This window comes from Trichosurus vulpecula, chromosome 8, assembly GCF_011100635.1.
Source record: "Trichosurus vulpecula isolate mTriVul1 chromosome 8, mTriVul1.pri, whole genome shotgun sequence".
NCBI lineage: Eukaryota > Metazoa > Chordata > Mammalia > Diprotodontia > Phalangeridae > Trichosurus > Trichosurus vulpecula.
This window is the reverse complement of record NC_050580.1, coordinates 225,226,782-225,251,623: the sequence shown is the minus strand read 5'-3', so window position 1 is coordinate 225,251,623 and position 24,842 is coordinate 225,226,782. Positions and strand designations below refer to the sequence as shown.

General features: G+C 37.7%; 1 protein-coding gene across 4 annotated transcripts in view; it reads right to left on the bottom strand.

Moving 5' to 3' along the window:
* The window catches only part of GPHN (gephyrin), an 885,721-nt gene that overhangs the window by 103,566 nt on the left and 757,313 nt on the right, over positions 1 to 24,842 (bottom strand). For all 4 annotated transcript variants that reach the window (XM_036769505.1, XM_036769507.1, XM_036769503.1 and 1 more), the window contains 2 exons: positions 19,565 to 19,657; positions 7,385 to 7,440 (listed from right to left, as the gene is read on the bottom strand). In XM_036769505.1, coding sequence (XP_036625400.1) covers positions 7,385 to 7,440; positions 19,565 to 19,657 — 149 coding nt within the window. The remainder of the gene's footprint in view (positions 1 to 7,384; positions 7,441 to 19,564; positions 19,658 to 24,842) is intronic.

Below are 24,842 nucleotides of genomic sequence, written 5' to 3'. Positions count from 1 at the left end.
CAGAGGTGGTGCAGCTCTGGGGCTGTTTCCAGCTGCAGTTGCTTCTGGCCCCAGGCCCACCCTGTGGGAGGAATTAAGTGCAGATCAGAGCGGGAGTGCAGAGCCTGCTTGGATCTGAGTCGAGGTCCGGGTTGGTGGTTCTTGGGGGAGGAGAGCACTGGTGTGGCAGAGCTTGCAGTGTAGAAGTAGCTCTGAAAACAGCAGCACAAGGCCCCTAAAGCTCGGGAAAAAGTACTCTCTACTCTACAAGCAGTCATACCTTTACAAAAAGCTCAAGGTCAAGTAGTTGGCTGGGAACATGAACAGGCAGTGAGAACGGTCTCAGATTCAGACTCAGACTTTGGAATCTGTTTTTGGTGACAAAGAAGACCAAAACATACAGCCAGAAGAAGTCAACAAAGTCAAAGAGCCTACATCAAAAGCCTCCAAGAAAAATATGAATTGGGCTCAGCCCATGGAAGAGCTCAAAAAGGATTTGGAAAAGCAAGTAAGAGAAGTAGAGGAAAAATTGGGAAGAGAAATGAGAGTGATGTGAGGAAACCAAGAAAAACAAGTCAATGACTTGCTAAAGGAGACCCAAAAAAATACTAAAGAAAATAACACATTAAAAAATAGACTAACCCAAATGGCAAAAGAGCTCCAAAAAGCCAATGAAGAAAATAATGCCTTGAAAGGCAGAATTAGCCAAATGGAAAAGGAGGTCTAAAAGACCACTGAAGAAAATACTACCTTAAAAATTATATTGGAGCAAGCGGAAGCTAGTGACTTTATGAGAAATCAAGATATTATAAAACAGAACCAAAGAAATGAAAAAATGGAAGACAATGTGAAATATCTCATTGGAAAAACCAGTGACCTGGAAAATAGATCCAGGAGAGATAATTTAAAAATTATTGGACTACTTGAAAGCCATGATCAAAAAAAGAGCCTAGACATCATCTTTCAAGAAATTATCAAGGAAAATTGCCCTGATATTCTAGAGCCAGAGAGTCAAATAGAAATTGAAAGAATCCACTGATCAGCTCTTGGAAAAGATCCCAAAAAGAAAACTGCTAGGAATATCACAGCCAAATTCCAGAGTTCCCAGGTCAAGGAGAAAATACTGCAAGTAGCCAGAAAGAAACAATTTGAGCATTGTGGAAACACAATCAGGATAACCGAAGATCTAGCAGCTTCTACATTAAGGGATCAAAGGACTTGGAATATGATATTCTGGAGGTCAATGGAGTTGGGATTGAAATCAAGAATCACCTACCCAGACAAACTGAGTATAATGCTCCAAGGTAAAATCTGGATTTTCAATAAAATAGAGGACTTTCAAGCTTTCTCAGTGAAAAGACCAGAACTGAATAGAAAATCTGACTTTCCAACACAAGAATCAAGGGAAGCATGAAAAGGTAAACAAGGAAGAGAAATTATAAGGGACTTACTAAAGTTGAACTGTTCTGTTTGCATTCCTACATGGAAATATGATGTGTGTAATTCATGAGACCTTTCTCAGTATTAGGGTAGTTGAATGGAATATACATGTACATAGACAGAGTGCAAAGGATGAGTTGAATATGAAGGGATGATATCTAAAAAAATAAAACCAAATTAAGGGGTGAGAGAGGAACATATTGAGAGAGGGAAAAAGGGAGAGATAGAATTGGGTAAATTATCTCACATAAAAGTGGCAAGAAAAAGCAGTTCATTTGGAAGGCAAGAGGGGGCAGGTAAGGGGGAATGAGTGAATCTTGCTCTCATCAGATTTGACTTGAGGAGGGAATAGTATATACACTCAACTGGGTATCTTACCCCACAGGAAAGTAGTGGGGAGGGGATAAAATGGGACAATAGAAGGGAGGGAAGATAGGAGGAAGAAGTAATCGAAAGCAAACACTTTTGAAAAGGAACAGGGTCAAGGGGAAAAACTTGAATAAAGAGGTCAGGACAGGATGGAGGGAAATATAGTTAGTCTTTCACAACATGACTATTTATGGGAGTGATTTGCATAATGATACATGTGTGGCCTATGTTGAATTGCTTGCCTTCTTAGGGAGAGTGGTTGGGGAGAGAAGAGGAGAGAGAATTTGGATCTCAAAGTTTTAAAAGCAGATGCTCAAAAAAAAAAGGTTGTTTTTACATGCAACTGGGAAATAAGATATATAGGCAATGGGGCACAGAAATCTATCTTGCCCCAAAACAAAGTAAGGGGAAAAGGATTGGGGTGGGAAAGGAATGGGGGTGATAGAAGGGAGGGCTGACTGGGGAATGGGGCAATCAGAATATATGCTGTCTTGGAGTGGGGGGGAGGGTAGAAATGGGGAGAAAATTTGTAACTCAGAATCTTGTGGAAATTAATGCTAAAACTAAAAAATATCAAATAAAAAAACACACAAAAAAAGTGAGCTTCACCCGAAAAACGTCTTGGGTTGTCTAAAAAATGTTATGTTGATAAAGGAAATCCAAAGATAACAAAAAAGTGGGGGTGGGGCTGAAGGGGAGTTATTTTAGCTACATTGCTTTTGTAGAAGTTGCTAAAAAGAATCCTTTTTGTCTGATTTGAATTTCACTACCTCTCTTTGTACTATCATTTTTCTAGCACAAGTCTTACCTAGGACTGAAATAAGTAATAATAAGAAGAAGATAAGGGGTTGAGATCACCATACCCCGGGTAAGTGAGAGTTGGCTGTTTCATTATGGAAATGATTTCATACAAAGGACTTAACTAATAGAAACTGAGGCACTAAGAGGACACGTGGCTTACATAAAGTTGTATGGCAAATTGCTAGCAGAAAAGCAGCAAAACAATAAGAAGCTGTTTCAATTCCCACATAAAATTCTTGCACCAGCAAACCAGACTGACTGCATTTATTCTGGGACTGTGACAAAAGTCTTGTTCTGCACTACAGTGTCAGCTAAGGATCTGGTGATATTGTCTTCTAGGTGACAGCTTCAGAGTCCTAGGCAATGTCTCCCAGGCTGATGCCAGGATAATGAGATGGGGGTGTACAGATTACCATAGCTCTTCTCTGGGTACCTTGCTCATCCACCCTCACATCCTCACTTATTCACTCTATGGTCATACATTTTAACTGCATTTGTGGTCCTGGATTCCCTTGTTACCTTAACCTTCCACTGTTCTGAAATTTTCACTCTCTCTTCCCTGTCCTCACATTACACACTTGGCATTGCTAGTAAGTACAAGGAAAAATTTGAGTTATTCTTGCTACTATCCCTCATCTGGATAAAAATGCTTGCAAAAGTATATGGCCAGGACAGCTAAGTATCCATGGATGAATTCCCAAAGGAAAGGAAGAGAAACATCCTTTGGGTTTGTCCTCAATTTAATCAATACATATGCTAGGGAGTGTATTTTTATTATTCCTAGTTGACAACTGAGAAAATCACCATGTTCCTGCTCTTAGGTTACTTTGGGAATGGCTAAGTACCTGCCCCCTAATGGGAAAATTCTACTCAAACAGTATGTGTAAAGGTTAGACACCTGCCCTTAAATAACCTTCTTTCTCTCTTTACTGGGATAGAAACTAGGCTTTTTAAAAATTTTCCTGGTTATAATACACTGGAGAAAAAGTCTAAGAGAACAAGATTTACGAATTGGTACCTGCAAACTAATAATTACATTTTTCTTCAAAACACCAGCAAATAAACAAGAATGACCTCTGGTTACTTACCAAAAAAAATCCCCAAAATACTTAATTATGAAGGTAGAACCAAAAGATAGCAACCAATGGAGTGCTTACCACCCTATTCCACAGAGATAAATATCCTCTAGTTGTTTACTGATTAAAAAGTTACAATTTCTTTTATGTGTCCTCAGAGGATTTTTTTGAACCTTTTAATCGTCTCTATGATGTGACCTCTAAGCTTTCCATACCATTGACATAAGGAATTCAGAAACAGTTACTGAAATCTAATGAGAGTCTGACAGAAGCTGAGAATATTCAACTATGACTATAAGAAGGTTTTGCTTTCTTCCTTACCCAACTTAGACCCCACAGTCATATATTTTAGCATTTTTTCTAGGCCTCTTTTTAAAAGTTTTTTTGTTCTGAATTTAATGAACATTTATTTAAAGAATAATTTAAAGAAGATATTCCAAAACAAACATTTCCACATACAAAGTAGAATAGGAAATGAGGTTATATTTAAAAATTAAATTATCTAATAGTTTTTTTGAAAAGTATATAATAAATTCAACATGCTTCTTTTAAAGCTGTCCTGTTTGTCTTCTGAATTCCCTTCTTCTCTCTTCTGCGAATTTTGAAAAAATGCTTCAATGACCTTTTTTCTTTTCTTTTTTTTTGGTGGGGGGAAGCAATACTGTTACTAGTTTCCCTCTTGTCCCACCACCCCCTGCTGCTAAACCCCTGCAGAAAGAGAAAAACACCATCCTTGTAAGAAATATGCATCTTAAAGCACAAGAAATCTACATACTTGCCATGGTCAAAAATGTCTGGCTACTAACTAAATTAATTTACAGATTTAGTCCCATACCAAATTAGCAAAAGATTAAGGAGCTAGGAAAAAATGAACATCTTTCCCTCAGATGGCTGTTCCTGCCTTTCTATCTTTGTTAGTCATCATATCCTTCCAGTCACCCAAGCTCAAAACTCTAGGAAGCACAGGGAAATATTTGGAGATTCCCAGGACGGAGGCTGAATCTGCTTAGATAATCTGACTTCTTCTCATGAATCAGCTTCTATTTGCTTCTGGCTGCATTTGGGTGTGGCAGGACTATGCCAACTGCCAATTAAATTCATTTGGGCAGACTGTATGATTCTGTCGAGAGAAAAAATGGGAAATGTGTGGCAAGTAAATTAAGCCTTACTAGAGGACCTTGGTTAGTACAATTAGGAGGAGTGGCAGGGAAGCTGTTAGTCACAAACACTAGCCAAGAGAGCTACTGACAAGGAAAAAAAAGAGTATAGATTTTTCATTAAATGAAAGTATGAAGGACAAGGAAAAATTTTCAGTGACCCTCAGCAACTATGCTAATGAGAAGACTGTTGAACATGAAATTAGGAGAGACCTGGATTTGAATTAGGCTTCTGACATTTACTAGCAACATGGTCATGTCACTAGAGTGACACATCCTTTCTTAACTTCAATTTGCTCATCTGTAAAAAGGGTGTGTGGGAGGGTGGTATCATAAGACTTGAAGTACTTGCTTCATAGAGTTGTTGAGAATTATATAAACTGTTAGCTATCATTTGTTTTTCTGCAAGCACTTAAGTAGCACCTAGGGAAGGACAAATATAGGTTTGAGAAGGAACCTAGAAAGCACTGCTAAGGATTATGAAGTACTAGGGAAGCTGAGTAGTGCTGTGGAGAGAGCACTAGGCCTGGAGTCAGAAAGACCTGGGCTGAAATCTAGCCTGGGATACTTAGTACTTGTGTGGTCTTGGCCAAGTCACTTCACCTCTGTTTCCTCATTGGTAAAATGGGGATAATAATAGCACATACCTCCAAGGGTTTTTGTGAGGATCAACTGAGATAATATTTGTAAAGCACTTAGCACAGTGCCTGGCACACAGGAAGCATTATGCAGATGTTAGCTGTTCTTCTTATAAATGAAGACCTTAGGGCAGAGGTGTTCTTATCATTACTGATGCTTGAAGGTAGGGAGTTCAGAAGAGAAATTCAAACTTGGGGAGTGAAACGTGGACTAAGAAGTTGATGTTAGAAAGGGGATTTGAATTTCTAGACTGTGGCTTAAAACATAACAATGGTGAGATCTTGACCAGGAATCCATTTTCCTAATATGCTGGTAAAAACCCATTTATCAGGATTAAATATCTATATCTATATCTATATCTATCTATCTATCTATCTATCTATCTATCTATCTATCTATCTATCTATCTACCTACCTACCTACCTACCTATCTACCTACCTACCTATATCATTAAACTTAGAATGGAAGGATGAGGAACAGGGCGAGGGAAAAAGGGAGCAAGGAAGGGGAAGGGAAGGGACAAACTGTCCACATAGATCTCCCAAATCTATTAGTTTACAGTGTTACTGGTATGAAATAGGAAGAAAACCATCAGAAGAGAGGATCAGTAGTATAAGAAAGACAGTACTGAAGAAGAGTGCCAGGAATAAACCCTATGGCTTCAGATGTTTATGTACAAATTCCGGACCTGTAATGAACAATTCTAGCACTCAGGACAAGCAATAAAAAGCTACATCTAGGGCATGTAGCACAGAAAGTGCTCTTAAAATCACTTTTTATGACAAACCCAACTGAGTGGTACAGGGAGAAGACGGTAAGACCCTGGGGAAACAAAGAACCATGGGCCATGCCCCTAGATGGACTTTGACAAATGCACAAAGTATAGGTACTAAGAACAGTGACCTAAAGATTGTAATTCAAAGAAAAAAAATTGACCTCATCAACATCACTGTCATAGGTGCTAGCCTTTTCAAGCAGAGACTGGATGCTTTGTTAATAATGCTATAGAAGAGATTCTTGGTCAGGAATGGTTTAAGATATATGATCTGGGCAGTCCCTTCCAACTCTTAGATCTGTGATTTTTTTTGGTGATCTTTTATTTTATTCTTTTCCTTGTACCCTCTGCCCCTCACATTCATTTACTATATTTCATTCAGTCTTTTCCCCCAATGCCTCTCCTTCATCACCCCTTTCTTATTTCTATTGCCACTACACTAGTTGAGACTCTCTCACACTTTTTCTAGGACTAACCCTAATAGCCTCCTAACTGTATTTTCTTCCTCAAGTCTTTTCTTTCTTCAAGCCATCTTGTACACTGTGGCCAGAATAATCTCCTTAAAGCACAATTGTGATCTTGTTACTCCTCTGATCAAAAACTGCTCCCCATTGCCTACAGAATAAATTCTAAACTCCATAGCCTGACATTTTTAGGTCTTTCATGCTCTGGTCCCAGTCAGATCTTCCATTACTCCTTTTTATGTACTTCTATGCTCTAGCCAAATTGGGCTATTTGATATTCCCCAAATAAGCCAAGCTAATTATGCTATACTTCCTCCTCCTAAAATGTCCTTCCTTTCCACCTCTGCCTATAAAAATTCTACCCATCATTCAAGGCCTAGATCAAACACCACTTTCTCTATGAAGTCTTCCTTCATCTATATAGTCAGAAGTGAACTCTCCCTCCTTAACTGATTCACAATACTATAGACTTCTCCAATAACACACTTATGCTTTGTATAATTTTTTGGGTGTCTTACATGTCTTATCTCGGCTACTAAATTATAAATTACTTGAATGAAAAGATTTTGTGACATCTATTTTTTATCTTTCCCAGAATATCTAACATTGTGCCTTGTAGATACTCATTAAATGTTAAATTTAGTTTAAATCAAATTACATGAAATCCTATACATGAATCTCACCTGTTCACCAGCTTGGGATTCCCCAATGATGAAACGGTCTCCTGGGCCATCAGCAGCTATGAAATGGAACAGAACCAAGAACAATGATAAGTGTAGACCTATAGCAATAATGAAATCCAAATAATGGGAAATAGGTCCAAGGTGCTATTAAACATTGGTTCACTGAAGCCTTTCTAAAGAGACTTTGAGTATAAGATTATCTGAGTATTAGTATAATATACTTTAAGGATATTTGAGTATAAGGTCTACAAATTATGCAACAATTCGTACAACTTTTGATTTGGTTGTTTGCTTTTGAAATATCACCTGAACAGGCTTTCTTATTGAAGGTATTATTGGTGATATGTTGGTGAATGAACTCTCTCCTTTCCTTTCTGTAATTTCCACTCTTTTGCTTTCAATTGGTATGTCTCCCAGCAAAGCCACTGAATGAAATGTTAGTAGTATATGGCATGAAGGAGGGCAATAATAGGATCTTAGACTTTAGAGTAAGAAAGAATCTTGGGGATGATCTAAGAATTAATCTCCCATCCAACCCTTTTCTTTTTACAGATGAGGAAACTGAGGCCTGGAACAAGTAAGTGACTTGCCCAAGGACACAAGGCAGCAGAGGAAGGATTTGGATCCTTGTTCTCCAATTCCAAAATACCATTTTTTCCCAACACACTGTCACTATGTATAAAATACACACACATATACACACAGATTATATATAGTGGTATGAAAGATCTTTTTAAAAAATGATGTAATTTATGCCAGAGAAAGATGTGATAATGGTTGCCTCAAACGTTGTCTTCTGATCAAAAAACAGTAGATTGACCTAATATAAAAAATAATGGTTTGGGAGCAAGGGGGCCTAGGTTTTAGTTATTATGGCTCTTTTGTTAAATAGCTATCTAGTCTTGGGAATGTCACTAAAACTTTGTGCGCCCCAATTTTCTCTACCTTCACTGAGTTATTGGGAAAGTTAAATGAGATGTCAAAGTACTCTGGGAAGTTAAAAAATATGTTATCTATACTTTGATATGTGAAGGTTCTTGAATTTTGTTGGGTGTGGGTACTCCTTTCACAGATGTATGATGTCTTCACAACTGAGTAACTGGTCCTTGGGAGTTGATGCAGCTCAACAATTCATCTTCCTGTCAGCAAGCTGGTGGTGAGTGGGCCTCTCTGAACTTGCTAGCTATGCTAGACTTATCTTTGTATATACAGATCACTCTTGAGCCTGTGCCTGAATCATTTCCACCTAGGTAAGATTTGCTGAGACCTGAACTGGCAAAGCCTTTAAGAACCCAGTGTAACCTTCACACCACAAGTAAGATTGCTATGGAGGTTTATTTCTATACTTATATCTAAAACAGCTGATTAGTGGGAGAGTCCCTAAAACCAAAGCCTCCTGATTCCCACTCCATTACTCTTTATACTGTATTTGCACATTTACACGGTTATTTTTTTTTACTAAGAAGACTGTTTCAAGTAGCCAGCATGTATCCTTCACTATCATAAAACACACTGGATTTCTTAAAGACTGCTTTCACCACTTTGCATATCCTTGAAAACAAGGAATGAACCCTTTATGCAGTCGATTTTTACAAAAACGCTTAACATGGTAGTGGCTTATTATTTCATTTTGTTTCTCTTCTAAAGCACACAGCTAATTTTCACATATCTAGTAATGAGTTTCTCTTCTGCATTGTAACCACTGAATTTAATTTGCAGGAAGCAATAAAAAGCAATCAAAACCAAATCTAACAACAAACACATTATGTAAGCAATTCACAAATGTTTAATGCTGGTCTCAGAAGTTGCCTCCTTTTCTTAGTGTTCAGAAAATATTTGTGTTTTCACTTACATCTTTATTTCAAGAACCCTGGTTCTTGACATGGTTCTTTGGTGACTTTTGATTTCTGCAAAAACATACTGAAGCCTTAAATCTACATTCAAAGTGATACTCTTTTCCTATTTCTTACAGGAATTGACAGAGAAGCCATGCTTTACCATTACTTTCTGGTAACACAACAGCTCTTTAAGGCTCTTAAAACATTTCAATGTTCTTCACTCATTCATTCAACATACCATTAGTTAGCTCATGTTTGCCAAGTACGGTGCTAGGGTTATAGGCTGAGGATATAAGATATAAACACAGTAGTCCCTTCTCTCAAGAAATTTGCATTCTATTAGGAGGAAACAACATGTATACAGAAAAGTAAACATAGAATCCGCAATAACTTTTCATTGAGGGCAGAGAGTAACTGAGGGGAGGGAGGGGTCAGGAAAGGCTTCCAGTTGGAGGTGGAACTTGAGCTGTGTTCTGAAAGAAGTTAGGGATTCTGTGAGGTGAAGGAGAGGAGAGAATGTATTCCAAACATGGGGTACAGCCTGGGCAAAGGCATAGGGATGGGAGATGTGATACTAAACAATAAATTGTCTAGAACATGGTGTTACACTAAAATAGAACTGAGTTCTCGTAGGCCACATACTGACTTAGAAAATCACAAAATAACATTACTTATTATTTATATGTATTCGTATTCATTTTGTTAAGCATTTTCCAATTACATTTTAATAACGTGGTCTATGCTGCTGTTTAGGTTGGGAGTTTTGCAAGCAAGCAGCAAGTTTGACCCCTCTGATCTACAAGATTAAGAATGGTCAGGTAGGCACTGATAGGGGACTAGTCAACAGTTGCCTTGCTGGTTCTCACTGAGACACTGACGGAGATGGTGTAATGCAGAAAGAGACTAATGAATGAATCTAATTACAAAGAAGATAAAATCACTATAATTTCCCAGTGTTGTAAAGTATAGTAACATTATTTGTAGAATTTGTTATTTGTTATTATCTAATAATTTGTTAACAGATAATGAACTGAGGGGAAGGAGTTTTTGAAAAACCCACCATGTTGATGGATCAAAGTTTACTTTAAGAATATGTTAAGCTTTTTATTGGTGGCTTGAGGCTCTCATTTCCGACTTTTGTCTGCTTCAGTCATAATGTCATCATATATTGACTTAGCAGACGTACCTAAGAACCTAGTGCTTCAAATTTCAACCATTTCTATAACTGCTGTCTTTATAGCTGAGTTGTTGATCCAAATTAGGTTGTGAGCTCCTAAGGTCAAGACTGTATCTCCTCTTTACATGGCTCAGAGCACTGCCAACCTTCCACAAATAATAAATAATAAGTATCAGACAGTAGATACCCTCTTGAACTTTATATACTATATTTATTTGATACTTTTTACAAAGATGTAAAATAGTTTTCAAATAAAAGTTACTATAAGCTACTGCACGTTAATTCACATAAAAATTTTTGGATGGAACTCACAGTAGGAAGAAGGGCTTTTTTTCTTCTTTAAAATTTTTTTTAAAACTTTTTTTTTTTTTTCTTTATTTATTTTTAGTTTACCACACACGGTTCTACATAGTTTTGAGTTCCAGTTTTTCTCCCCTCCCTCCCCCCTCCCTCCCCAAGACGGCATGAAGTCTCATATAACTGTCATGTATAACTTCGCATTGAATTAATTTATGCTCTATTCAAGTCGTGGAGAAGAATTTTGACCAATGGAATGAATCATGAGAAAGAAGAAACAGAACCAAAAAAAAAAAAAAAAAAAAAAACAACAAAAAAAAAAAAAAACCAAAAACAAAAAAAAAAGAGAAGCAGAAAAGGCGAGCATGTAGTGTGCCTCAGTCTGTATTCAAACTTCGCAGTTCTTTCTCTGAATGAAGATAGCATTCTCCATCGTGAGTCCCCTGGATTTGTCCTTGCCCCTTTAGGTTGCTGAGAGAAGCGCAGTATGTCAGGGTTGGTCCTCACGGAATCCACATATCTGTGGCTGTGCACAACGTTCTCCTGGCTCTGCTCCGCTCACTCAGCATTATGTCGTGTAGGTTTTTCCAGGTTGTTATGAAGTCTGCATCATCCCCATTTCTTATGGCACAATAGTATTCCATCACCTTCATATACCACAGCTTGTTCAGCCATTCCCCAATTGATGGGCATCCCTTTGCTTTCCAATTCTTGGCTACCACAAAGAGAGCTGCTATAAATATTCTTGTACATATGGGTCCTTTTCCCGCTTGCGTGATTTCTTTGGGATACAACCCTAGAAGTGGTATTACTGGGTCAAAGGGTATGAACATTTCTATAGCCCTTTGGGCATAGTTCCACACCGCCCTCCAAAATGGCTGCATCAGCTCGCAACTCCACCAGCAATGCAACAATGTTCCAATTTCCCCACATCCTTTCCAGCATTTATCATTCTCCTGATTTGTTATTTTAGCCAATCTGACAGGAGAGATGTGGTATCTAAGAGTTGTTTTGATTTGCATTTCTCTAATCAGCAGCGATCCAGAGCATTTTTCCATATGCCTGTAGATAGCTTTAATTTCTTCCTCTGAAAACTGCCTGTTCATATCCTTTGACCATTTCTCAATTGGGGAATGGCTTGTATTCCTATATATTTGGCTTAGCTCCCTGTATATTTTAGAAATGAGGCCTTTATCAGAGATACTAGTTGCAAAGATTTTCTCCCAATTTTCTGCTTCTCTCCTAATTCTTGTTGCATTGGCTTTTTTTGTACAAAAACATTTCAATTTGACATAATCAAAATTATCCATTTTGCATTTTGTAATGCTCTCTATCTCTTGTTGGGTCATGAATTCTTTACTTTTCCACAAATCTGATAAGTAAACTATTCCTTGCTTTCCCAAATTACTTAGAGTATCAACTTTTACTCCTAAATCATGAACCCATTTTGACTTTATTTTGGTATATGGTGTAAGATATTGGTCTATGCCCAGTTTTTGCCCTACCATTTTCCAATTTTCCCAACAGTTTTTGTGAAATAGTGAATTATTAGCCCAGAAACTGGCTTCTTTGGGTTTATCAAAGAGTAAATTGCTAAACTTGTTGATTTCACCTACTTGTGTACCTATCCTATACCACTGATCCACACCCCTGTTTCTTAACCAGTACCAGGCAGTTTTGATGACTGCTGCTGTGTAGTACAGTTTAATATCTGGTGTGGCTAAACCACCATCCCTAGCATGTCTTTTCATTAATATCCTAGATACTCTAGACCTCTTGTTTTTCCAAATGAATTTTGTTATTATTTTGTCCAGCTCAGCAAAAAAAAATTTTGGTAGTTCGATTGGTATGGCACTGAATAGATAGATTAATTTAGGTAGAATTGTCATTTTTATTATATTAGCTCGGCCTAACCATGAGCAACTGATATTTCTCCATTTATTTAGATCTGATTTTATTCGCGTGAAAAGTGTTTCATAGTTATGTTCATATAGGCCCTGGGTTTGTCTTGGCAAATAGACTCCCAAATATTTTATAGTGCCTTCAGTAACTTTGAATGGAATTTCTCTTTCTATCTCTTGCTGTTGGGCTTTGTCAGTAATGTATAGGAATGCTGAGGATTTATGTGGGTTTATTTTATATCCTGCAACTTTGCTAAAGTTGTTTATTATTTCAAGTAGTTTTTTACTTGATTCTCTAGGATTCTCTAGATAAATCATCATATCATCTGCAAAAAGTGATAATTTAGTTTCTTCTTTTCCTATTCTAATTCCTTCAATTTCTTTTTCTTCTCTTATTGCTACAGCTAATGTTTCTAGAACCAAATTGAATAATAGGGGTGATAATGGACATCCTTGTTTCACCCCTGATCTTATTGGGAATGCATCTAGTTTATCCCCATTACAAATAATGCTTGTTGATGGTTTTAGGTAGATGCTATTTATAATTTTGAGGAAGGTTCCCCTTATTCCTATGCTTTCTAGTGTTTTTAATAGGAATGGGTGTTGTACTTTGTCAAAGGCTTTTTCTGCGTCTATTGAGATGATCATATGGTTTTTGCTAGTTTTGTTGTTGATATGGTCAATTATGCTAATAGTTTTCCTAATATTGAACCAGCCTTGCATTCCTGGAATAAATCCTACCTGGTCATGGTGTATTATTCTCGTAATGAGTTGCTGCAATCTTTTTGCTAATATTTTATTTAAAATTTTGCATCAATATTCATTAGAGAAATTGGTCTATAATTTTCTTTCTCTGTTTTAACTCTACCTGGTTTAGGTATTAGTACCATATTTGTGTCATAAAAAGAATTTGGTAGGACTCCTTCTTCTCCTATTTTCCCAAATAGTCTGCAAAGTATTGGAATTAGTTGTTCTTTAAATGTTTGATAGAATTCACATGTAAAACCATCTGGCCCTGGAGATTTTTTCCTAGGGAGTTCGTTGATGGCCTGCTCAATTTCTTTTTCTGATATGGGGTCATTAAGAAATTTCACTTCCTTCTCTGTTAGTCTGGGCAGTTTATGTTTTTGTAGATATTCATCCATATCTCTAAGGTTGTCAAATTTATGGGCATACAGTTGGGCGAAATAATTCCTAATTATTGTTTTGATTTCCTCTTCATTAGAGGTGACCTCACCCTTTTCATTTTTTATACTGGTAATTTGATTTTCTTCTTTCTTTTTTTTAATCAAATTGACCAAAGGTTTGTCAATTTTATTGGTTTTTTCATAAAACCAGCTCTTTGTTTTATTTATTAATTCAATAGTTTTCTTGGTTTCAATTTTATTAATCTCTCCTTTGATTTTCAGTATTTCTAATTTGGTATTTAATTGGGGGTTTTCAATTTGCTCTTTTTCTAGCTTTTTCAGCTGTATGCCCAGATCATTGATCTCCTCTTTCCCTTTTATTCATGTAGGCATTTAGAGATATAAAACTTCCCCTAAGAACTGCTTTTGCTGCATCCCATAAGTTTTGGTATGTTGTTTCATTATTGTCATTCTCTTGAATGAAATTATTGATTGTTTCTCTGATTTGATCTTTGGCCCACTCACTCTTTAGAATTAAATTATTTAGTTTCCAATTAGTTTTTAGCTTATTTTTCCATGGTGCTTTATTAAAAATGATTCTTATTGCATCATGATCTGAAAAGGATGCATTGACTACTTCTGCTTTTCTGCACTGGATTGTGAGGTTTTTATGCCCTAGTACATGGTCAATTTTTGAGTATGTGCCATGTACTTTTGAGAAGAAAGTATATTCCTTTTTATCCCCATTCAGTTTTCTCCAGAGGTCTATCATATGTGCCTTTTCTAAAATTCTGTTTACCTCCTTAACTTTTTTCTTATTTATTTTGAGGTTAGATTTATCAAGTTCAGAAAGGGGGAGGTTGAGGTCTCCCAATATTATAGTTTTGCTGTCTATTTCTTCCTGTAACTCCCTTAACCTCTCCTCTAAGAATTTGTATGCCTTACCACTTGGTGCATATATGTTAAGCAATGATATTGCTTCATTGTTTATGGTGCCTTTCAGCAGGATATAATGTCCTTCCTTATCTCTTCTAATTAGATCTATCTTTACTTTTGCTTTGTCTGAGATTAGGATTGCTACACCTGCTTTTTTTACTTTAGCTGAGGCACAATATATTTTACTCCAGCCTTTTACCTTAACCCTATGTGTATCCCCCTGTTTCAGATGTGTTTCTTGTAAACAGCATATTGTAGGATTATGGTTTTTAATCCATTCTGCTATCTGCTTCTGTTTTGTGAGAATGTTCATCCCCTGCACGTTCAGGGTTATGATTTCTATCTGTGTCTTTTTCTCCATCCTAATTCCCCCTGTTTATGCTTTTATTTCTCCCTTTCCCCTTCTCCTCCCCAACAAAGTTTTGCTTTTGACCGCCGCTTTCCTCAGTTAACCCTCCCTCTTTATTCCCCTCCCTTATCTAACCGTTACCCACTTGCTACTTCTCCTCTTCCTTCTGCCCTCCCCCCTCCCTTTTTCCCCCCTTTCCCTCCCACTTCCCGTAGGACAAGTTAGATTTCTAAACTTATCCGAGTATGTTATTCCCTTCTTGAACTAGATCAGATGACAGTAAAGCTCAAATACTGCTCTTCTCCCTCCCTTCTTTCCCTCTACTATAATATGTTTTTTTGCCACTTCCTTTGGTGTAATTTACCCTTTTCTACAACCTTCTTACCACTTCCCTAATAGCCCTCCCTTTATATCTCTTATTTATATTTTATATCTTTACATCAGTCAATTTATACAGGCATTCACAACCTATGTATATCCCTTTCATTTGTCACAATAGTTGTACCATTCACAAGAATGACTTATATATGTATATGTATATATATATATATACATAAAAAACATACATAAGATGATATAATCCCACATAAAGATGTAAACAACCTAACCTTATTGGTTAATGAAGTTTGTGGGGTTTTTCCCCCTGGTTACCTTTTTATGTCTCTCTTGAGGTTTGTATTTGGAGATCAAATTTGCCATTGAGTTCTGGCCTTTTCATCAGGAAGGTCTGGAATTCCCTTATTTCATTGAATGTCCATCGCCTTGCCTGGAAAATTATGCTTAGTTTGCTGGGTAGTTGATCCTTGGTTGTAGTCCCAGCTCCTTTGCCCTTCGGAATATCATATTCCAATTTCTCCTGTCTTTTAATGTGGAAGCTGAGAGATCCTGCGTGATCCTGACTGTAGTTCCACGATATTTGAATTGCTTCTTTTTGGCTGCTTGCAGTATTTTCTCCTTAAGTTTATAGCTCTGAAATTTGGCTATAATATTTCTTGGTGTTTTCAGTTTGGGATCTCTTTCAGGGGGTGATCGGTGAATTCTTTCAATGACTATTTTCCCCTCTGGTTCTAGGACCTCTGGGCAGTTGTCTTTGATAATTTCTTCGAAGATACTGTCAAGGCTCCTTTTTTCATCGTGGATTTCCGGTAGACCAATAACTCTCAAATTGTCTCTCCTGGATCTATTTTCCAGGTCAGTTGTTTTGCCAATCAGATATTTCACATTTTTTTCTATTTTTTCATTCTTTACATTTTGTTTTATTACTTCTTGATGCCTCATAGATTCATTAGCTTCCACTTGCTCAAGTCTAATTTTAAATGAGTTAGTGTTTACATTTTGCTTTTGAGCATCCATTTTCAATTGGTTGATTTCACCTCTCAGGGTGTCCTTTTCTCTCTCTAGATTCTGAATCTCCATAGCCATTTCGCCAATCTTATTCTTTAGGGACTTGATTTCGTCAGTGGATTTTTTCTCCCTTTTTTCCATTTTTTCCATATTTTCTTTTAGCTCCCTAATTTGGTTTTTAAAATCCTCTTTTAGCTCTTCCAGCAGTGCTTTTTGGGCTGGAGACCAGATCATATTAGCTTTTGAGGTATCTGATGTATCTACCGTGTCATTGCTATCTTCTTCTAAGTCGATATTTTGATCCTGCCTGTCTCCATAAAAAGAATCTATTGTCCTCGGTTTTTTTGTGTTCTTCTTCATGTTGGATTGCCTTTTGCTGGCGTTAGAACGAATTTCTATCTGTGAGTCTCAGGGCTTTCTGTCCCAGCTTTTTTATTCTGGGGGTTGTGAGTCTAGAATTATAACCTTCAGTTTCCTGAGGTGTGGGGGAGGGGTCTGGCTCCCTGGCGTCTCACTCCCTATGGGTGCTCTCCAGCACTTGCTTTTCAGCAATGGTCTCAGCCGTTTGTTGTTTGAGCTGATGACTGGCGCTTCCCCTGGGGGAGCAAGGTTACGTCTGGGCTCCTGGCTTGGCCCCCTGCCGACTCTTCCCCTCTGGGACTAATGAGCTTCTAGTATTTGTCCTGTGAAGCCCTGCTACTCTCTCCTCTGTTTCAGTTCTCTTTTTTTTTTTTTTTTTTTTTACCCGAGGAATTCTCTGGGTGAGGGGGGGAGGGGTTAGAGCCGCTTACCTAGCCATTGAGTCTTCCGGAAGTTCAAGAGGCCGAGATCCTGGGTTTTGCAAGCGGCAGGACTGGGTGTTTTCGCGGCTGGTGGCGTTGCGCTGCCTCTCGTCGCTCCCAGAGACTGCCGTCCTGTGTTGGGAGGCCTGGGGATCTCTGCCGGTTTCGGGCGCCCAGCTTTCTCCCAGCTCGTCTCCCACGTGGATTTCCCGGCCGGCCGCTTCCGCCTTGGTCTGGAGCAGCTCCGCACCGAGCACTCTCCGCGCCTGCAGGTTCGTTCCTCTGGCCTTTCAGACTCTCCTGGCTCGGAAATTTGCCCCACGCAGACTGCTCGCGGTTTCTGACTCTCTCAAATCTGCTCAAATTCACTTTTTTATGGGAATCTGACAGACCTTGTGAGAGAGCTCCGGTAAGAGGCTGCCTTCATGCGGCCATCTTGGCTCCGCCCCCTAAAACTTTTTTTTTAAAGTTTTAAGTTCCAAATTCTATTCCTACCTCCCTCCCCTACCCCTCCCTGAGACAGTAAGCAATCAGATATAGGTTATACATGTGCAGTTATGTAAAACATTTTCATATTAGACATTTTGTATAAGACTCGAATAAAAGAAAAAAAGAAAGAATGTGAAAAATAGCATGCTTCAGTCTGTATTCAGTCAATATCAGTTCTTTCTCTGTATAGAGAAAGTATGCTTCATCATTAGTCCCTTGGGATTGTCTTGGATCATTGTATTGCTGAAAACAGCTAAGTCATTCACAGTTTTTCATTGAACGATATTGCTGCTACTATGTACGACATTCTCCAGGTTCTGTTCACTTCACTATGCATCAGTTCATGTAAGTCAAGAAAGGCTTTTAGAGCTCATGTGGGCTAATCATTCTCTGTAGCAACAAGAAGAGCTCTGAGCAATACAGTTTTACTCTACCAAGCTGCGGCTGTCTCATGCAAAAACAGAGAACATTCTCTTTAAGAATAATTGTGCCTCAAGTAACTTATTTTTTCACTTTTTCCTCATTCATATTACCAGACAGGCAACGATTGAATATTCAATCCCTTTGGAGTTTCATCTGCTTCAGATTTTTGTCCTTCCCTTGAGGTCAGAATCCTTTGTCATTTTACAACAATTTTGTAAGATCACAAATGGCACTGCCACAAACAACTCCAGCTCTCCAGGCAGGGAATAAGAAGCAGTAAGAGCTGATGAGGCTGTCCAAAGAATAAAATAATTTCCTTTCTGGACAATATTCACTGCATAAATATCACAGGAGGGAAATTTGGAAGCTAAAAATATACAGCTGAATCAAGGCAGGGCTGTGTGTCTGGGGTTTCTGCTTCCCCTATTCTACCTCAGTGTTCTACAGTTCAGCCAGCTGAAGGAAATGAGCCAATGAGAATCATCTCTGAGTTTCCTTTTCCTCAGGAAAAAAGATATGATTTCATTCACATACTAAGTTGAACTGCAACGGAAGACTAACACAAAAAGAGCTCTGTAAAGTACAAGGCTAACAATTTTGACCAAGGACACCACTATAGACAGAGACCAAGCAAATGTTTTTTCCAACACATTAAGGCACCAGAGATTTAACATATGAATAAATATTTAAATGTATCAAAGAAAAAGAAAATCATTTTAACTGCCCAACATAAAAGATAGTAAAGGATTCTATTGTCTATGAAGACAGATTCTGTGTCCTGGGAAATGTTTCTAGACATTTTTCCAACCCCATCAATACTGAACTCATAACTAATGGAAAGATACCCAGAGTCTTTAAGCAATTCAAATACAATTTACATTTTTGGGGTCTCAGACTGGCCTTTCTACTGGGAGGAATCACTATAGCATTTATTTATTGGATTTGTATAGTCTATGGTAGTATCAACTGCTTGTATTGTCAGCACCATCTGTAGCTACAAGAGCTCTGAAGACTGTCATGTTTGAAGGATGGATAGAAATTTAGCTTTCATTCTTCTCAGTAAATAGTTTACTTGTGATTAAAGTAGGAGGACAGATCATTCCAATTGTTGGTCGCCTGGGGTTCAGTTGAAATCTGACCTCAACTGGCCCAGTGTTGGCATTGATTTCTCTATTCCTAGTCTTGAGTCTTTAGAGGTTCCACTAAGAAAACATCCCTAGGCCTCTAGGGAGTGGTTCTAAATCAAGACTAACACCTGAAGGTACATAATTCAAAGACCCTTTCTTAAATATCTGCCAAGTGGGAGTTTTTGTGCAATAGTGAGGCTTCCAGTAAAAGATTCTCATTAGGCCTAGTGTCAGGAAATACACATGTGAATATACCTCTCTGTGAATAAAGTTATTCTAACAGACAGTGAAGAAGCAGATGCAGTAACAGTTGGGTGCCTGGAATTAGCCCAAATCCTTCAAAATATGCAGTGCATGACAAATACTAATCAAGAAAGAGAAAACCCTTACCTCGGACAGCATAGCCATCTTTTACTGATGCTGGGAAGGGGGGTAGGTTGTCTTTTGCATATACATCTTGAGCAAGAACTCTTCCCATCCCATCTGCAAAGAAAAAAAACAAAATAAAAAAAAAACCCAACAAGTGGGGGTGAGTAAATCTGGATTAAGAAAATCAAAGATGGCACATAGCCATAAAAGAGATGTGTATATGTGTTTAACTTAGTTCATATAAAGGTTCTTTTAGACCTCCTGTAGTTAAGAGAAGACAGAAATGTATTCTGGTATGCAGGATGAAAAATTAGAGTTAGTTATTTCCCTAGAGTACTTGAGGAAAGCTTCCTAATATTGACTTGGGCTACCACAAAGTCTTCAAAGAGATTCAAGCAGAAGCATCATAAACATTAGAATACTCCTAAATATCATCTTCTTTAAAAGGAAAGCTTACTGAGGTTTCCTTTCAGTAGCAAACAAGACTAGGGAAAAGCAGCAGAGAAATTCTGAAGACTTATAACCTAGTTATTGTGCTCAGTTTGGGTAACTATAGCCTTTCCTCAAGTCACCAAGTAATCAGCATTTTAAGAGATAAAGAGGAAGTTTATCTAGCAAAGTCTACATGGATTTTAGCTGTTGGTTTGGACTTCATTTGACCAGATAAATTGGTGACTTTAAGGAGTGGGCTAAAACTAGCAGCTGATACTATGTAGAGGCTATTGAAATCATACAGAAGAATGGTCATTTGGGATTATTACTTAATAATCTGAACCACTTAGCAAATATTTCCCAGTAATAAAAAAAACATTAGATTTCATTACCAATGCCATACATTATCTAGTCAATTACTGCCCTCTTATTAAAAAAAATTAAGCCTCTCTCCACTTTCAATAATATAGGACTTTATTTACAAGAAGTGGTCATATTACCTGGCCTTACCTGGCAACTTTGTTGCCTTGAGACATAGGCCAGCTCCTTAGTCAGCCACTTAAAGGCTTAGTGTATGCTGGTTCCCATGTTTCAAGCGAAAAAAATAATTAGGTGGAGACCCCTGTTGCAGTCACACAGCTACCTGTGAGTTAGAAGGAACTCTTCCATAATAAAGATTCCATAATAAAGGGGATGGATGATACAATTTGCAGGATAGAGAATGAGGGCAGAATAAACAGCTCTGTTTTAGACCAAAACTGAAATGGCCCTCTTACTTCCCTGGTAGACCTGCTATATAGCTTGGGTCTTGAACTCTTGAAACTAGTTCTAGCACAGTACCACACTGAAATTCCTTGGGGGTAGCTTCATATCTGGAACTAATCTAGCCTTCCAAGATTACAGCAGCAATGTGGCCGTATGCCTCATTCCAAACAAACCACTGCTACTCTTTTACTTGGCTTTGCTGGCCCATTAGAGTATCTGATCACAGGTGATGAAATGCTGCCAGACCTGGAGAAGACAGAGGGCTCTCTTCAACCATTAGTCACTCATTTTAATTTAGAAATCTTTTATAATCACAGCAGCTTCATTTATGAATTTCTGCTTGATTGATTCAGATAAGCCTTTGGCTAGTTTATCTGTATATAGTATTCTTGTTTGTCTGTTTGGCAGCATTTAAGCCTACAACAGAAGTGAGGCATAAGTTCATTAAATATTGAAATACCGACTAAGGATTAGTAACTGCAGTAAACACAAGCCGATTTTCCATTTCCAAACACTTAAGAGTAACTAGAACTGTACTCCATGGAAAATGGCAGCCAGTTCTTGCCTACCTGCCTACTGGTTCAAGAGTCAGTGTTCAGCAGCATCTGCTGTCCAGCTCCACCCCTAATCTTATCACAATGTTGGAAAGAGACAGTTCAACATTTCTGAAGATTGCTGGGCTTTGACATAAATATGTATGTCAATATATACACACTCATATAGTCCACATATGTATGTAAAATATATGTGAATATATTTATACAGACACAAATATATGTATACATACACACACATATTATATGCACAACAAGCAGATATCTTAACTATCAATGAAGAAATTTTTACAATTCCCTATGAACCTGAAGGCAGACGAATTTTCTCGTCTGTAAAATGCGGATGATAACACACTACCTCACAGGGATCTCGTAAGGATCAAATGAAACGACACAGGCAAAGCGCTTTGCAAACTTTAAGATGCTTTACAAATAGCAAGTTATTATTTATAATTACTTTTTATGATGGTCAGATCTGGACACGGACAGGTATACTGAGTTGACAAAGGTCCTAGACCCATCTAGGGTTAGACAAAGGAATATGATCCCACTATCTTAATTTCTATTTTCATGATGGAGGTATTCATTATTGCTCTTTAGGCACACACAATCTCCATATAAGATGTCTGTGATATAGAGATGACCAAGGTATAATATCCATGCAACCCAAAGTACATAGAGATGATGGTAAAAACTCAAACCTGGCAGCCTGTAATTCTGCAAAACAGCCTTTAGCATTCTGATGTGACTTAAACAGGAATTTAACCTCTATGCTGAGAAATTACTGAGACTTATTTCCATAATATAATCTCCAAAAAAAGATTATATACCAGTTGAAGGGCTAGTCCATGTATTTATGACTTGATGTTTATATTCAGCTAGACCTTGCTGTTCTTTGGAAGCTCTAATTTATAATGGTTAGTCAGAATTATCCTGATTTTATAGATGACAATTCTAATAACTGAATTTATGTAGTTTTTTTTTAATGGGTGAGTTTTCATTTGCATTTTTTTTAGATTTTTTATTTTTAGTTTACAACACTCAGTTCCAAAAGTTTTTGATTTCCAAATTTTCTTCCCCTCCCTTTCCTCTCCCCTTCTCCCCAAGACAGCATAGAATCCAGTATATGTTCCACATATACCTTCTCACTAAACTTATTTACACAACAGTCAAGTTGTAAAGACTTGTGACCGATGGAATGAATCATGAGAAAGAAGAAACAAAACCAAAAAAGAAAAGAAAAAAAGAGAGAGCAAATAGTTTGCCTCAATCTGCATTCAGACTCTGTAATTCCTTCTCTGGATGTAGAAAGCTCTCTCCATCATGAGTCCTCTGGAGCTGTCTTTGAACCTTGTGTGGCTGAGAAGAGCCAAGTCAGTCATTAGAGAAGCAATGTCTGTGGTTGTGCACAGTGTTCTCCTCGTTCTACCCCATTCACTCAGCATCAGATCATGTAGGCCTTTCCAGGTTATTATGAAATTTGTATGTTCCCCATTTCTTATAGCACAATAGTATTCCATTACATTCATATACCACAACTTGTCTAGCCATTCCCCAATTGATGGACATCCCCTTGATTTCCAATTCTTTGCTACCACAAAAAGAGCCGCTATAAATATTTTTGTACATATGGGTCCCTTTCCCACTTGTGTGATCTCTTTGGGATACAGCCCTATAAGTGGTGTTGCTGGGTCCAAAGGGTATGCACATTTTTATAGCCCTTTGGGTATAGTTCCAAATTGCTCTCCAGAATGGCTGGATTGGTTCATAACTCCATCAACAAAGTAACAGTGTTCCAATTTTCCCACATCCTCTCCAGCATTTATCATTTTCCTGTTTTGTCATGTTAGCTAATCTGACAAGAGAGATATGGTACCTAAGAGTGGTTTTGATTTGTATTTCTCTAATCAATAGTGATTTAGAGCATTTTTTCACATGCCTATAGACATCTTTAATTTCTTCCTCTGAAAACTGCCTGTTTGTATCCTTTTGACCATTTCTCAATTGGGGAATGACGTATTCCTATAAATTTTAGATATGAGGCCTTTATCAGAGACACAGGTTGCAAAGATTTTCTCCCAATTTTCTGCTTCCTTCCTAATCTTTGTTGCATTGGCTTTGTTTATACAAAACTTTTCAATTTAACATAATCAAAATTATCCATTTTGCATTTTGTAATTCTTTATATCTCTTGTTGGCTCATGAATTCTTTCCCCTCCCATAAATCTAATAGGTAAACTATTCCTTGCTCTCCCAAAATGCTTACAGTATCAGCCTTTATTCCTAAATCATGAACCCATTTTGACTTTATTTTGGTATACAGTGTAAGATAATGATCTATGCCCAGTTTCTGCCATAACATTTTCCAATTTTCCCAGAAGTTTTTGTGAAATAGTGAATTCTTAGCCCAGAAGCTGGATTCTTTGGGTTTATCAAAGAATAGATTGCTATAGTCATTGACTACTGCATCTTGTGTACCTAACCTATTCCACTGATCCACCACTCTGTTTCTTAGCCAGTACCAAGTAGTTTATAGTGTTTTAAGGTTTGCATGGTGCCTTATATATATTATCTGATTTGAGCCTCACACAATAACCCTGTGAAGTTGGTACTATAGATACTGTTATCGCCATTTAATAGATGAAAGGTTAAGATTTGCCTATGGTTATGCCATTAATGAAGAATAGCAATTTGAACTCTGGTATTCCTGATTCTAAGTTCATTACTCTAGGAATCATAATAACAGCATGGTACTTTAATAAGAAAAGTTGAGGCACTGACGAGGACATTTTAATGGTAGAATGGGGAGCAAAACTTCAGTTTCCTAAAACCCAGTCAGATGGTCTAATATAGTTACTAACACCCTTTGTCAAGGTACCTCATTATATCCTTTTGCTCCCTGGATCATGATCTGATGTAGCTTCAATTTGCTGCCCAGCACAGAGGGGCCTTGTCTCAGCTCTGCATACTTCAGGAGGCCTAATTTTCCCAAACCCAATATCACTTGCCTGTTCCTTCACTTTTAACCCTTCCTTTATGGACTTTCTTGTCCCCTCCTTTACCTCATGCTAAGAAGATGATGAATTTGTTTCCAGCTGTTTCCAGTCAATCCTGGGGATTGACCTGAAGCAGACAAATTGTTTGAGCAGAAGACAAAAGGGGGAAAGAAATGATAGTGAAGGAAAGTCATAAAATGCTGATGACTAAAAAAGAAGGGTAAGGGACCTAGTGAGACAAATCAGTATGAAAGCTGGTACAATGACACATGAGAAGGTTACCTTGCTAACTTCATCTCTCATTATTCCCTAAGCTTTTTTTTTTTTGCATTTAGCTTATTAACTCCTACTTTGGTGCTTATATTTATCAGTGCTATATAGCAATGTCCCATTAGATTGTGAGCTCCTTGAAGGCAGGGGCTGCCTTTTGCCCCTCTGTATTTGCCCAGTGGTTAGGACAGTGTCTGGTAAATGGCAGATACTTAATAAATGCTTACTGAATGAGTGAATTACGCACACCTGGAAATTCTCTCCTCTGTATTTATAAAATCA